Raw genomic sequence first — 13,088 nt, 5'->3', positions numbered from 1 at the left:
AAGTAGACACCTCCTCTGCCCACTGATATCATCAACTTCCCTTTTCAACTCATTCACTTCACCCTTAAGCAGCTTCTTATCCAGCAAGAGGTTATTGATAACCCCTGTTTGCCAGTCTGTCCCATCAGGTTGGTCAACCCATTCAAAGACCTTGCACCCCCTTGATTCTGTGACTGGATCATAAAACTTGCAAGCTCTGAACTTCCTCCCTGGATTCTCCCTAGTCCAGCTAGTTAGCCTTGCCATTGGCGCTCCACAATTGCATTTTTTCTCCTTTGAAGGAGAATAGCTCAAAGAAGACATAATCTGCATCAATTTAAGATGAATATAACAATTACTGCTCTGTACACATACGAATTCAAATTCTCAACAAAAACTTTCAATTAAACCCGTCTACCATAAAAAGCCCCAATTTCAGTTTCACATAAACCCTAATTTTCGAAATTGACCAATTAACTGCGACAATGCTAATCCAACCACCAAATCCAGCATAATACATAACTGAATTGCTAAACTAAGGTAATTTAAGCAATAAATACATACCAAACAAGCTCAATTTGCCATTACATTGGAGAGAAAGTGCGATTTTGATGTCTGAACAAACATACCTGTTACCACCTTCAGTTCCTTCCTCTTTCCCAGCAAACCCTAGAATTCTTGATATGAAATCACTTTTTTGAATGAATTGATACCAGGATCAACCTATGTAATCCACAAATTTGCTCACAAAAGAACAGAAATGAAGAGAATCGTGCTTTAATCGTGCTTTTAAAGAGAATTGTAAAAAGTGACCGTTGGAGTGGGGCCCAGTAACAGTTCCGTTAACAGAAGCAAGATTTTGGTGGTAACTTCAAATGTTCAATTTTTTATGTGGTGTTAAAATAAACTTTTTTTTTGGGTGGTGTTAATATCAATTTTCATTGATTTGCATGGTGTTAAAATCTAAAATTTCCTTAAATTTTTTTTTTTTTTTTTTTTTTTTTTTTTTTTTTTTTTTCCTTATACCTTTTAAAAAGTTCAAGCAAACCCTTATAAATAGTGTGTCAGTGTGTGGCCCTAAAAATGTTTGGATACTTATTTGTCCTCATTTATGTTTACTATTTTTTTTGAACTCTTATGAATGGTGTTTGAACATTCTAAAAATATTTGTTCACATATTTTTTCCGAGTTTTTTTGACATAACTAGATACTACTCTTATAAATGGTGTTCGAACATTCTAAAAATATATTTACCATAAAATGATACAAGAGTACAACTCATGAAACCACTGCAACACGAAATTACGAACTCTCATAATTTCTCGTCTTGTGGGATATTGCTTTCCTGGCTCAATTAATTGCAATCTTAAAACTTGTTTTTAAATTAGGGAGCAATTATCTCTTTCGCACTTACGGAACCTAATCACCAATTTGTGCAACTACATACTTCGTATATAATTGTATTTTGTACACTTCACATGTACAATTTAAATATACTTGTATTCCGTCAATAGTCAATTTCAACTTCAATAATTTAAAATATCCTGTAAAAAAAAAAAATCAAAATATACTTGTATATAATCAATTTCAACTTCAATAACTTAAAATATACTTGTATATAATCAACTTTAGTGTATGTAAGGTTCACATGTACAAATTATATTTTTTATATTCAATTTCAACTTCAATTTCGTAGAATCTCAAGAATAATAATGAGTAATTGTAGATTTGTATTATTACTCTATGTCTAGGAAATTAGTTTTAGACATGTTCTGTTCTTGCTTCTAATTCCACATTTCCACATCCAGATCATCCATTACTCCTCCCCTTTGAATATAAGAATATTAACAGGTTGCTAATTACTATAAATATGGCAGCAACACACATCAATATCATTATCGTCTTCTCAACATTTTTTTGACTTCATTTTTATCTCCTCAAGAAAACAAACTCAGATAAAAAAATGTCTACATTCTCTGCAGTTCTCACAAAGCAAAATACTGCAATTAACTCAAGTGAAAACAACATTTCTTCTACAAAACCTTTTAATTTCGAGAAGTATATGGTGGAGAAAGTGAAATCGGTGCACAAAGCATTGGATATGGCTGTGGAATTAAAGCACCCTGAAAAAATTTATAAGGCTATGAGATATTCACTCCTTGCAGGAGGGAAAAGGGTTCGCCCTGTTCTTTGCATTGCCGCCTGTGAGCTTGTAGGCGGTAATGAATCCACAGCGATGCCTGCTGCATGCGCTCTGGAGATGATTCACACAATGTCTTTGATTCATGATGATCTCCCCTGCATGGACAACGACGACCTTCGCAGGGGGAAACCCACCAACCACAAAGTGTTTGGTGAGGAAGTCGCTGTACTGGCAGGGGACTCGCTACTGTCCTTCGCCTTTGAGCACCTGGTTACTGCTACCCCGCTGGACCAGGTCTCCCCTCGCCAGGTTGTTCGTGCAGTCGGGGAACTGGCAAGGGTTATCGGGGCTGAAGGGCTCGTGGCGGGACAGGTGCTTGACATCGACTCTGAAGGGGCAGTCGATGTCAGCCTGGAGCAACTTGAGTTTATACACATTCACAAGACTGCTAAACTCCTTGAGGGAGCAGTTGTTCTTGGAGCCATTGCTGGGGGTGCAACCGATGAGGAGGTGGAAAAGTTGAGGAAGTTTGCCACAAGAATTGGATTGTTGTTTCAGGTTGTGGATGATATATTGGATGTAACAAAATCGTCTGAGGAATTGGGAAAAACAGCGGGAAAAGATTTGGTGGCAGATAAGATAACATTCCCTAAGTTAATGGGGATTGAGAAATCAAGGGAGTATGCTGAGAGGTTACTTAAGGAGGCTAAAGAACAGCTTGTTGGGTTTGATTTAGAGAAGGCGAAACCATTGATTGCTCTTGCTGATTATATTGCTTATAGGCAAAACTGAATGTCATGTGGTATATATAGAAAGTGCAAGCAAGGAGAAAAGTTGCCTTATGTATGACAAATATATCTAGGAGTTCCTATTTAATTACTCCGTAAATAATAGTTAAAAAAAAAAAAAAAAAAAAAATTATATGCATCGGTGTGGGGTGCACCTTGCACTTGATATTTTTGTGCTCATTCAATAATTTTTTTTGCTCATTTTAAAAATCTGAAAATGATTAATCTAAAAATGAGCAAAAAATAAATAAATTAAATGAGCAATAAAACTAACCCTAGGCACAACTATAAAAGTTGTTACGTACATAATATTCAAGGCCGGCCCTTAGGGTGTGCGGCCTGCGCAACCGCGCAGGACCCAACATTATTTGGGGCCTCAAATTCTTACAATATATACAAAATGGTTGTAAAAATGTATAGTGAAACTGTTGTGGCTTAGTGGTAATGCTGGTAAATGTCGAGGTATCGATTCTTGTAGGATCAAGGTTCGAATCCTGCTATGTACTTTTTCTTAAAAAAATTTCATTCGTATATTTTGGAAGATTGTAACAATATTTTATACTTTTATCCCCACTAATGGTCCCTTGACTCAATTTCATTTTTAGAAAATATTACCATTCTCTCTCTTCTTTACAATAACCCGTAAAAACTTTTATAACTTGTGTTTTTTTTTTCTTTTCAGCATATTTCGATCGCTTCAATAATATTACAAAAATTACATTTGTTTCTTTATTCTAAACCTCTGCAACAAATCATAGCAGAGCATTTATTTTTTTTAAAAATGCAATATTATTATACATTTCTTTGTTTTTTAAAAAAAAGGGGGGGGGGCTCAAATGTATCTCAATCGCACAGGGCCTCCATAATAGTTGGGACGGCCCTGATAATATTGGAATAAAACAAAAAATTAAAAATTTGTTCGTTTTCATTTTTGTTTTTCTTTCTAATATTTGGAATCAAAATAGTTGTTGTTAGTTTTTGAAATCATAATAGTTGTTGTTAGTTTTTGAAATTGTGATGATTCTAATAAGGCCAATTTTTAATATTTTTATATCTTAATTTGTTTAATTTTCAAAAGCAAAAAACAAAAAAAGAAGGGAAGTGTAGCTTAGTGATTTAAAATGGGCCATAAAAATCCTTATTTAGTTATTAGTTATCAATCAATCATCAATATATCACAGTATACTACTTTTATAAGACAAACAAATTAATGTGGGCCTGACAAATGTCACTTTATGATTCGTTTGTATTATTATATGAAACGGAGGCAAAATCAACAACTTAGCGCCTGTTCTCATTGACTGAACTCAGCTGAACTGAACTGAACTGAACTGATGAACTGAACTGAACTGAAATGAATATTTTATAAGAGAAGGAAATTAGGAGCTGAACTGAACTGAACTGAACTGAGCTGAACTGAACTGAACTGAATTTCAACGTAAGAGAACAGACCCTTAATATATTGATAGAACAATTTTTTTTGTTAATTTTTAATGTATAAATCATATTAATTTTATTTTTTTATCATACTCTGTGAGAAAATACAAAATACTTTGTATTTATCATGTCATTTTGAAATAAGGGTGTTTTTGAACTGAGATGAGACAAGCCTCTCTAAACTCGACTTGAACTTGATACTCGTGAGCCTTGAGCTTGATACTCGTGGGCTCTTGAGCTCGAAACTATTTGAGTTTGAAAATTTTGGCTCAACTCGAGCTTGACAGTGTTGACACTAGCTCGGCTCGAGCTTAAATGAACTTATAATCCCAAGACATAAGTTCAACTCGACTCAATAAGCTTGATTCGACTCCAGCTCGAGCTCTGCTTGGGGCTTTATTATCAAATGTTCGATCTACTTTTTAATTTATCTGTTTTAATTATATTATTTAATTAATAATCGAGTCAAAGATAGCATAATCTTAACTTGTCGAATTCAAATTCTTTGTCCAAGTTTTGACCATGCCAAACATGGAGTAGCTCTCGGCTCACTAGCACCCCTATCCCAAAAGATGTTATAACTCATGAGAAATCTCAACACGTGTACATGCAAGCAACCGTTGGAACTCTAATAAATTCTCGTACATTGGCACACAAAAGTACAAAACACAGTATAGTAGGGCTATACACCGGTCCAAAACCGGACCGGACCTGAATCCTTGATTTTTAAGGACCGGAGACCGGACCTGAATCAACAGGTCCGGTTCCGGTCCAGACCTGAAAAATCAGGTCCGGTCCGGGTTTGGACCTGAATAGACCAGATTATTATTTTTTTTTTATTTTTTTAAAATAAGATGAAAGTGCTGACCTGTTTAGACCTGTTTGGACCTGTTATGGACCTGTTTGGACCTGTTTTGGACCTATTTAGGCCTGATTGGACCTGTTTAGACCTGTTTGGACCTGTTTATGGACCTATTTAGACTTATTAAATAAAAAAAAATAGTTTTACCGGTTTCAGGTCCGGACCTGAAATTTCCGGGTTTTACCCGGACCGGACCTGAAACCCGGAATCCTAGAATTTCAAGGACCGGGACCGGACCTGAATCTGCAGGTCCGGATCAGGTCCGGTCCCAACAGGTCCGGTTCAGGTCGGTTTTCAGGTCCAGGCCAGTTTATGTACACCCCTACAGTATAGGCCAAGAAAACGTGTTTATATCATTGTCTAGACCATTCATTTCGTCTAATTTATACGTTTGTCATTTTAAGCGTTATGTTTTAATTTGTTACATTTCATTTATATGGAGTAATTTTTTTTGAAACAATTTATACGGAGTAATATTGATTAATGTACTCCTTTTGTCCCTAAATTATATTTTTACTTCTCTTTATTATGCAAGGAATAAATGTTAGAATTAGGAATGTAATTTAGGGAGGGAGGGAGGGAGGGAGGAAGTAATTTTTTTTTTACACATTTCCCCTCATATATACATACCACTTTCAATGCAACTATTCCCATTTACTAAAATAATTATCTACTCCTTTCAAAAAAAAAAAATTATCATACTCCTAATGCAACTATTCCTATTTACATAAATATTTACCTAATTTTAACGCAAATATTCTTTTTTCCAAATGTTGAACACCTTATTACTTTATATTCTATGTAAAATCTTATCATTGTTTTTCACTATCTTATTTTCTTAAGTAAAATTTGCAAATTGCAGCCATTTTTGCAACCCAAAAGTTATTATAAATTGTAAACTGCAATTTAATTCAATTTTTTTATCGGTTTACGTATCAAAATATGTTTGTTTAAGGGTTTAGAGGTCATTTTAGCCCTTAAGAATCCGAATTGAGCTCGAAATTGGCAAAAAAATAACGTAAGTGTATCGTTTTGTATAATAAAAATGTATCGATTTATGGCCAACTATTTTAGAAATGGAGGGAATATACTATGCATCTCAAAGACGGAAAAAAAAAATGATGCCACATAAGATAAGCGAAAATAGTGGGCAAAAGATGCACACAATCCTATCCAATGCCAAATTCCAATGAACAAGTGCCATTAAGCTCGGAAAAATAAAGTATTTTGGGTGGTACAATTAATTTTTGGTACAATCCATTTCCCACTTTCAATCTATCTCCTCTTTTATTCAACCTATCACTTTTATTTCCTTTGATTTATGGCAACAAAATCAACTGCAAATATTGCTTTCCTTATCAATTGATTACAAACTTTGAACTTGTTTTTAAAATTACAGAGCAATTATCTATTTCAATCTTACAGATTCAAATCACCAGATTGTTCAACTTTATTTATATATATATACCCACAAATTATAATATATATTTTCATTTTCAATATCAATTTCTTAATTTCTTCATAGTTTAGCAAACTCAAAATTCCAATAAAAATGAGTAGCAGTAGTACTACTCTAAGTCTGGGAAATTGGGTTCAAACATGTTTTCCTCACCATTCCAATTCCAGATCTAGATCTTTCATTTTTTCACCTTTGAAGAATCAATGTTATAATAATGGCACCAACACTTTATCATCATCTTCTTCTTTTAGTCATTTTTCAACCCCATTTTCTCTCTCCTCAAGAAAAACCTCAAAAATGTCTTCAATCTCAGCAATCATGACTAAACAAGAAACTGCGATTGACCCACCAGAAAACAAGATATCATCATCAACCCCTTTTAATTTCGAGGCATATATGGTGAAGAAGGCGAAATCTGTCCACAAAGCATTGGATATGGCGGTGACATTAAAGCACCCAGAAAAAATTCATGAGGCCATGAGATATTCCCTCCTCGCAGGAGGAAAAAGGGTTCGCCCTGTTCTTTGCATCGCCGCCTGCGAACTCGTAGGCGGCGATGAATCGACTGCGATGCCTGCAGCATGCGCTGTAGAAATGATTCATACGATGTCCTTGATTCATGATGATCTCCCCTGCATGGACAACGACGACCTTCGCAGGGGAAAACCAACTAATCACAAAGTATTTGGTGAGGATGTTGCTGTATTAGCAGGCGACTCACTCTTGTCTTTTGCATTCGAACATATTGCTACCTCAACCCCATTGGACAAGGTCCCGGCTCGACAGGTTGTTCGAGCTGTTGGGGAACTGGCTCGAGTTATCGGGGCTGAAGGGCTTGTAGCAGGACAAGTGGTTGACATTGACTCTGAAGGTGCAACCAATGTTGGGTTGGATCAGCTTGAGTTCATTCACATCCATAAGACTGCTAAGCTCCTCGAGGGGGCGGTTGTTTTAGGTGCCATTGTTGGGGGTGGGAGTGATGAGGATGTGGAGAAATTGAGGAAGTTTGCTAGAGGAATTGGGTTGTTATTTCAGGTTGTTGATGATATATTGGATGTAACTAAATCGTCTGAGGAATTGGGGAAAACAGCAGGGAAAGATTTGGTGGCAGATAAGGTGACATTTCCTAAGTTGATGGGAATTGAGAAATCTAGGGAGTATGCTGAGAGGTTGATCAAAGAGGCTAAAGAACAGCTAGCTGGATTCGATCAAGAAAAGGCGAAACCATTGATTGCGCTTGCTGATTATATTGCTTACAGGCAAAATTGATTGTCATTGTTGGAATAGATTGTACAACATTATCAATTGCTGTTATTTATAATCGCGGCATAGTAGATTTAATTATAATTGTAATTGGTTTTGTGAGGGATACAATAATACTCTTATTTTTTGGATACATTTGGTATGGAATTAGCTCAATGTAAAATAATTTGGAGCTTCCTGAATGTTTTTGGCATGCTGTGTTTTTGGCTAATATGACAGATCTTCTTTACTTCTGAGTCTTGGTTACTGGTTTTACCTGTTAGAACTTTACTGCAGTCTTTGAAAGGAATGCTGCTCTATTTTCCCCTTTTAATTAGTTTCGAAATTGAATTGAATTGTGAGATATCTTGATAATTTCGAAATTGTTTGATCCATTTAAGCTCAAACCAATAAAGTGCTGAACTATGTCTGCTTAACATTGGACTAATTATTGTTCTAGTTGTGCATTATCAATCCCATTTATTTTGTATACTTGTATAGTACATTGTATTTATTCCATTTTTTGGATAGGTAGATTACAATTCTCCCTTCTCTAGACATGTAATCCATGCTCATATGAACCCATAGGTCGCATTGTATCGACAATTGAGTTATTGCAAGGTAATTGAACAAACAGAAAACAGTTCAGCTGAAACCAGAATTCAAAATAAACCAGCTGCAATTCTACAAAAATAAGTAAGCCCCCCATCCCAAAAAGAAAAAGAATAAACTAAAAATTGCAAATCAAAAATTACGCCGTTGCCGGGGATCGAACCCGGGTCACCCGCGTGACAGGCGGGAATACTTACCACTATACTACAACGACCTTGTCGTTAATAATATGGATTAATTTAGATTTCTATATAGTAAAACGAATAATAACTTCGGATTACTGGTCAATTTTAATCATAAACAAGCATCTTCTCCGATTGTTCGTGGAAACCAAAGTAAACAGCAGCCTAAAACAACCACACATCTCAGTCAACCACTTACTGAAGATAATCTTTCATTATTGCCATTTTTTTGTCCTAACTATCTAATTAATTATACAATTTACATTTGAATATTTCATAGTTGCATCATATCCAGAAACATCACATATTCACACTATATTCACCTACTTTGAATGTTCAACCTTTGAAGAATCTCTCCTCAAAATTCAACCTTCAATCCTTCATTTCTTCTTATATTCCAGTTTTTCAATTATTTTCCACCTACATTTGGGGATCCAACCCCACAAATTTTACTAAATTTAGATCCCAATTTTGATGAACCCCTAGTAAATTCCAGTGCTAAATTTTATTGGGTATAAAATAAAGCTGAAATCTTGGGACCCTATTAATAATTTTTTTATAAGGGTTCATAATTTATGGGTTCTGTATTTAGTAAAAAGTCAGAAACTCCAACAACCCCATCAACAAGCAATGGCAACAGCAGTGGCAGTAGTGGATCCAATTCAATAACAAGCAGTGATTTAAGCTTTTATTTAGCAGCTTGTAAACAAGACCCAGATGTTAAACTCTTTGATTCAAAGCTCCAGCAACATGCTACTTCTGTTATCAACACTTTGTCAACAACTGTTGACAATTCTGGTAATGGGTTTCAGCAACAGGTCGGTTCTCTTTCCTTTGACTCAATTACACAAGTCACTGGAAGTTTAATGGATATGAATCATGAAGTTGTTAAAGTTATTCTTGATTGTAAAGAGGATGTTTGGAAGAATAAAGAATTGCTGTCATTAGTTGAGGATTATTTTGAGTATAGTGTTCAGACATTGGATTTCTTTGCTAAACTTGATCAATGCCTGAAACGAGCCCGGGACCGCCATTTAATTGTTCAGGTTGCTCTGAGGCGGTTTGAGGAGGAGATGAGGGTTGATCAGGGTAGCAGTGAGATTTCTGATAAGTTTTCGAGTACGTTGCTGGAGTTGAGGAGTTTTAAGGAGGCTGGGGATCCATTTGGGCAGGAGTTTTTTGGTATTCTTCAGTCTGTTTATACTCAGCAGGTTCAGATGTTGAGGAGATTACAGATTAGGAAACGAAAACTCGATAAGAAGTTGAAGTCAGTTAAGGTTTATAGGAAGGTTTCCAACATTATATTTGGTGCTGCTTTTGTGGCTGTTGTGATTTGTTCTGTTGTTGCTGCTGCTGTTGCTGCTCCTCCTGTGGCATCGGCCTTGGCAGCAGCTGTTTCTGCCCCGATTGGAGGGGTGGGGAAGTGGTTCAATTCGCTGTGGAAGAAGTATGAGAGAGAGTTGAAGGGTGAAAGGGATTTGGTCTTTGAGTTGCAGCTTGGGACTTATTTAACTGTTAAAGACTTGGATAACATTCGAGTTTTGGTTCAGAAATTAGAGATTGTGATCGATTCGTTGTTGTCCAATGCGGACTTTGCCTTAAGGGACGCAGACACATTGCCAATGGTGATGGATGATATTAGAAACAAGTTGAATGTGTTTATGGAAGGAATTGATAGTATAACAGCACATTCAGATAAATACAGTAAAGAAATCAGTCTGGCCAGGTCTGTAATCTTGCACAGGATTATGAAATATCCTAGTGCACCTATCTGACTAACCCAATCTGCCTTCTTAAGAACATTGTTTTTCTGGAAAATTCGCGCTGCCTATCTATGGTCGGTGTTAAGGACTTGAATTCAGGTTCTATTATATAAACTTGATGAAGAGGGGCAGTAATTAGTGCTAAATAGTGACTGGCTTGCAAATGAGATTACTTTGCAGCAATATGATGTATTACTCAAGAGCATATCGATTTGGCTGCCAGCTTAGTCGTTTTGATATACTCAATTTGGGAAAAGATGCAGGATGAGTGGTCATGCCAGTGGACTGGTAGCAACAGGTTAGTAAAACACCCAGGCAGGAGCCATGTCATCTTGATTCTTGTTATGCCTATGGCTGTGTTACTATTTTTATCCAATATCCATCCTTGTGGTCATGTATTTGTAGCATTTTGTTAAAGTATAGTCATCCTCACTCCAGTGCCATGACCAATATTTTCGGCTGGAATTGAGTGGTTGAAGTAAACATATATGTACATATCTGATATGCTTACAAATTCATTGCTTCTACAAAACTTCATTTATAATGTGAATTTGAATACAATGAGAATTTTTGTATGCCCATGAATTTAATTTGTCCCATTATTGCCCATGATGTTGTGTACAGGACATGTATTATTCTGTTTTAATAATATGTTCACTTGCTATTTCATACATTTGGTTGATAATTGGAGATTTCGATCACAGCTCTCCATCTTATGATTTAGCTCATACAATTACATAGCTAGCTTTCACTGAATGTAAGACAAAATCGGCATCCTAAAACATTGCAGCGCTTGTAGCTGCTCTACCAATGCGGCTTTATCTCCTCATCGATGTAGTATTGCTACTTTGCTAATGGCTTTCAATGTCAGAGAGAGCCTTTTCTATTAAAACCCCTTCCTCTTCTATTTACAATTATGCTGTTCAGATTGGTGCTATAGATTGTTTAGATATCTGCACTGGTTCTGGTACTCATTATAATAATATAATTTATGTCCAGTTGCTCCTCATTATATCTCTTCTACATCTACTGAGCAATTACTCTAATGCTTTGTACCTTCTCTTTTCTCATCACCCCTACACCTCTTTGCCCTCCAATGTATTTTGCATGTCAAAATTTGCGTACTCATTCAGTAAGAAAATCATCTGGATACCCATGCCCTATTTGCTCCTCACTGTACTTCGCCATGACAATACTTGCATATTCGTCTTGGAAGAAAATCATCTGAACACACTTGTGCTAGTAGTCATGTTCCAGTGGCTTAGTATATCTGTGCTGTTGTGACCGAGTGCAAGCTTGGTTTATCGTCTTCTACTCTTCTTAAAATCCCACATTTTTTTCGCCCCTCAACCCACATGAGCATCAATTGCGATGGTGCACCTGTCTTTTTATTAACTTTTACTATGATTATTTTTATTTTTTTGAATGCACTCTAGGAACATTGATTGAAAGTTTCATTTGTTGGTGAAAAGAGTGCATAACTGCAAACTTACAGCCAACACGGTGAGTAAAACTGTAAGTTTCTGCATTCCCTGCTGCTCGGCACACTAAATTATGCACCAGAAATAGGTCTTGATGCTCAAGAGGCACACTCAAGATGAATTCAAAAAAGCATCTGAAGACTTTCTTGAGCTGGAAAAGCATGCATCTTGTAGTTTACACTCAATTTATTGTGAGCTTGACCTGCCCCTCCTCTTCATCTCAACCATTAACCCTCATCTTTGGTGAAGTGCTATGTCACTAAGTTCTCATATAGTCACTAACAATCCCATGGATGAAACACACTAGCTCAAACCAATTTTAGAAAGCAAATGAAATTCCGTATTCAATGGGTAAAACAAGTGACAAACCTGGATTAAGTTTAGGTGAATTTCTATAGTTCGTCACCTATGGCCTGTTCTTTTCAGCTTAATTTCAGTTTAGTTTAGCTCAATTTAGCAAATCGGAACAAACCCTTAGTTGCTACGGAATAGTATTGGATAATGTATTTTTCAAGAAAAACACAAGTTAAAAATGAAATTGCTTTACCATCTCACATTCAATTGTTACTTTACTTGCCAAATTACACTTAAAAACGTTTAAAATACTACTCCACATTATTTATAATCACCTACCTAATAAGTCGTTAATACTCTAATCTAAACTTATTTTTCTTAAACTTATTTTATTCGAACAAAATTTAGTTGTTAAAACAAGATAAACATTACATGACCTACATGCGATAATATAAACTCCTCCCTTATTTTTTAACCCAAAAAAAAAAAAAAAACTCCTTTATTTTGTCCATTATTTTAAATATCTAATAATCATTTTATGCTTAAAATTGACTAAGATGACATTTGTCACGATGTCATTAATAATTTTCCCTTTTTTTTGCACTTTTTTTTTTTTTTTTTTTACCAAATTTTAATGACTTCCATTTTATAAGCTACAATAATACTTATTTCTATTTTGACAACATATCTAATCCAATCATACTCAATTAATATTTTTTTTTAACATATATTCTATATACTATTAATCTTTTAGTTACAAGTATACAAACATAGATTAAAAATAAGGTATTAAATATATCATTGTCCGAGATTATTATAATATTAAGGAGTATCAATTTTTTCCTC

At 35.4% G+C, this 13,088-nt stretch overlaps 3 protein-coding genes and 1 non-coding gene across 4 annotated transcripts; 3 read left to right on the top strand and 1 right to left on the bottom strand.

The window, feature by feature from the left end:
• The first annotated feature begins 1,942 nt into the window (after positions 1 to 1,942).
• LOC145623809 (heterodimeric geranylgeranyl pyrophosphate synthase large subunit 1, chloroplastic-like) lies at positions 1,943 to 3,075 on the top strand. Its single transcript, XM_081676681.1, has one exon. The coding sequence runs from the start codon at positions 1,943 to 1,945 to the stop codon at positions 2,912 to 2,914; it is 972 nt and encodes a 323-aa protein (XP_081532807.1). The 3' UTR covers positions 2,915 to 3,075.
• A 3,311-nt stretch (positions 3,076 to 6,386) lies between these two features.
• On the top strand, positions 6,387 to 8,108 carry LOC145559465 (geranylgeranyl pyrophosphate synthase, chloroplastic-like). Its single transcript, XM_081620893.1, has one exon. It carries the CDS (start codon positions 6,762 to 6,764, stop codon positions 7,935 to 7,937), a length of 1,176 nt encoding a protein of 391 aa, XP_081477019.1. The 5' UTR covers positions 6,387 to 6,761; the 3' UTR covers positions 7,938 to 8,108.
• Positions 8,109 to 8,664: 556 nt separating this feature from the next.
• On the bottom strand, positions 8,665 to 8,736 carry TRNAD-GUC (transfer RNA aspartic acid (anticodon GUC)). The gene has a single exon. It is a non-coding gene; the product is annotated as a tRNA-Asp (tRNA).
• Positions 8,737 to 8,868: 132 nt separating this feature from the next.
• On the top strand, positions 8,869 to 11,076 carry LOC145623801 (UPF0496 protein At4g34320-like). Its single transcript, XM_081676671.1, has one exon. The coding sequence runs from the start codon at positions 9,280 to 9,282 to the stop codon at positions 10,477 to 10,479; it is 1,200 nt and encodes a 399-aa protein (XP_081532797.1). The 5' UTR covers positions 8,869 to 9,279; the 3' UTR covers positions 10,480 to 11,076.
• The last annotated feature ends 2,012 nt before the right edge of the window (positions 11,077 to 13,088 follow it).

This window comes from Chenopodium album, chromosome 1, assembly GCF_948465745.1.
Source record: "Chenopodium album chromosome 1, dcCheAlbu1.1, whole genome shotgun sequence".
Taxonomy (NCBI): Eukaryota; Viridiplantae; Streptophyta; class Magnoliopsida; order Caryophyllales; family Amaranthaceae; genus Chenopodium; species Chenopodium album.
Note: the sequence above shows the minus strand (reverse complement) of the source record. Positions and strands in the feature narration are given on the sequence as shown.

What these genes read in the sequence shown, in the direction of transcription:
- LOC145623809 (XM_081676681.1), top strand. Translation starts at nt 1,943, where the DNA reads ATGTCTACATTCTCTGCAGTTCTCACAAAGCAAAATACTGCAATTAAC.
- LOC145559465 (XM_081620893.1), top strand. Translation starts at nt 6,762, where the DNA reads ATGAGTAGCAGTAGTACTACTCTAAGTCTGGGAAATTGGGTTCAAACA.
- LOC145623801 (XM_081676671.1), top strand. Translation starts at nt 9,280, where the DNA reads ATGGGTTCTGTATTTAGTAAAAAGTCAGAAACTCCAACAACCCCATCA.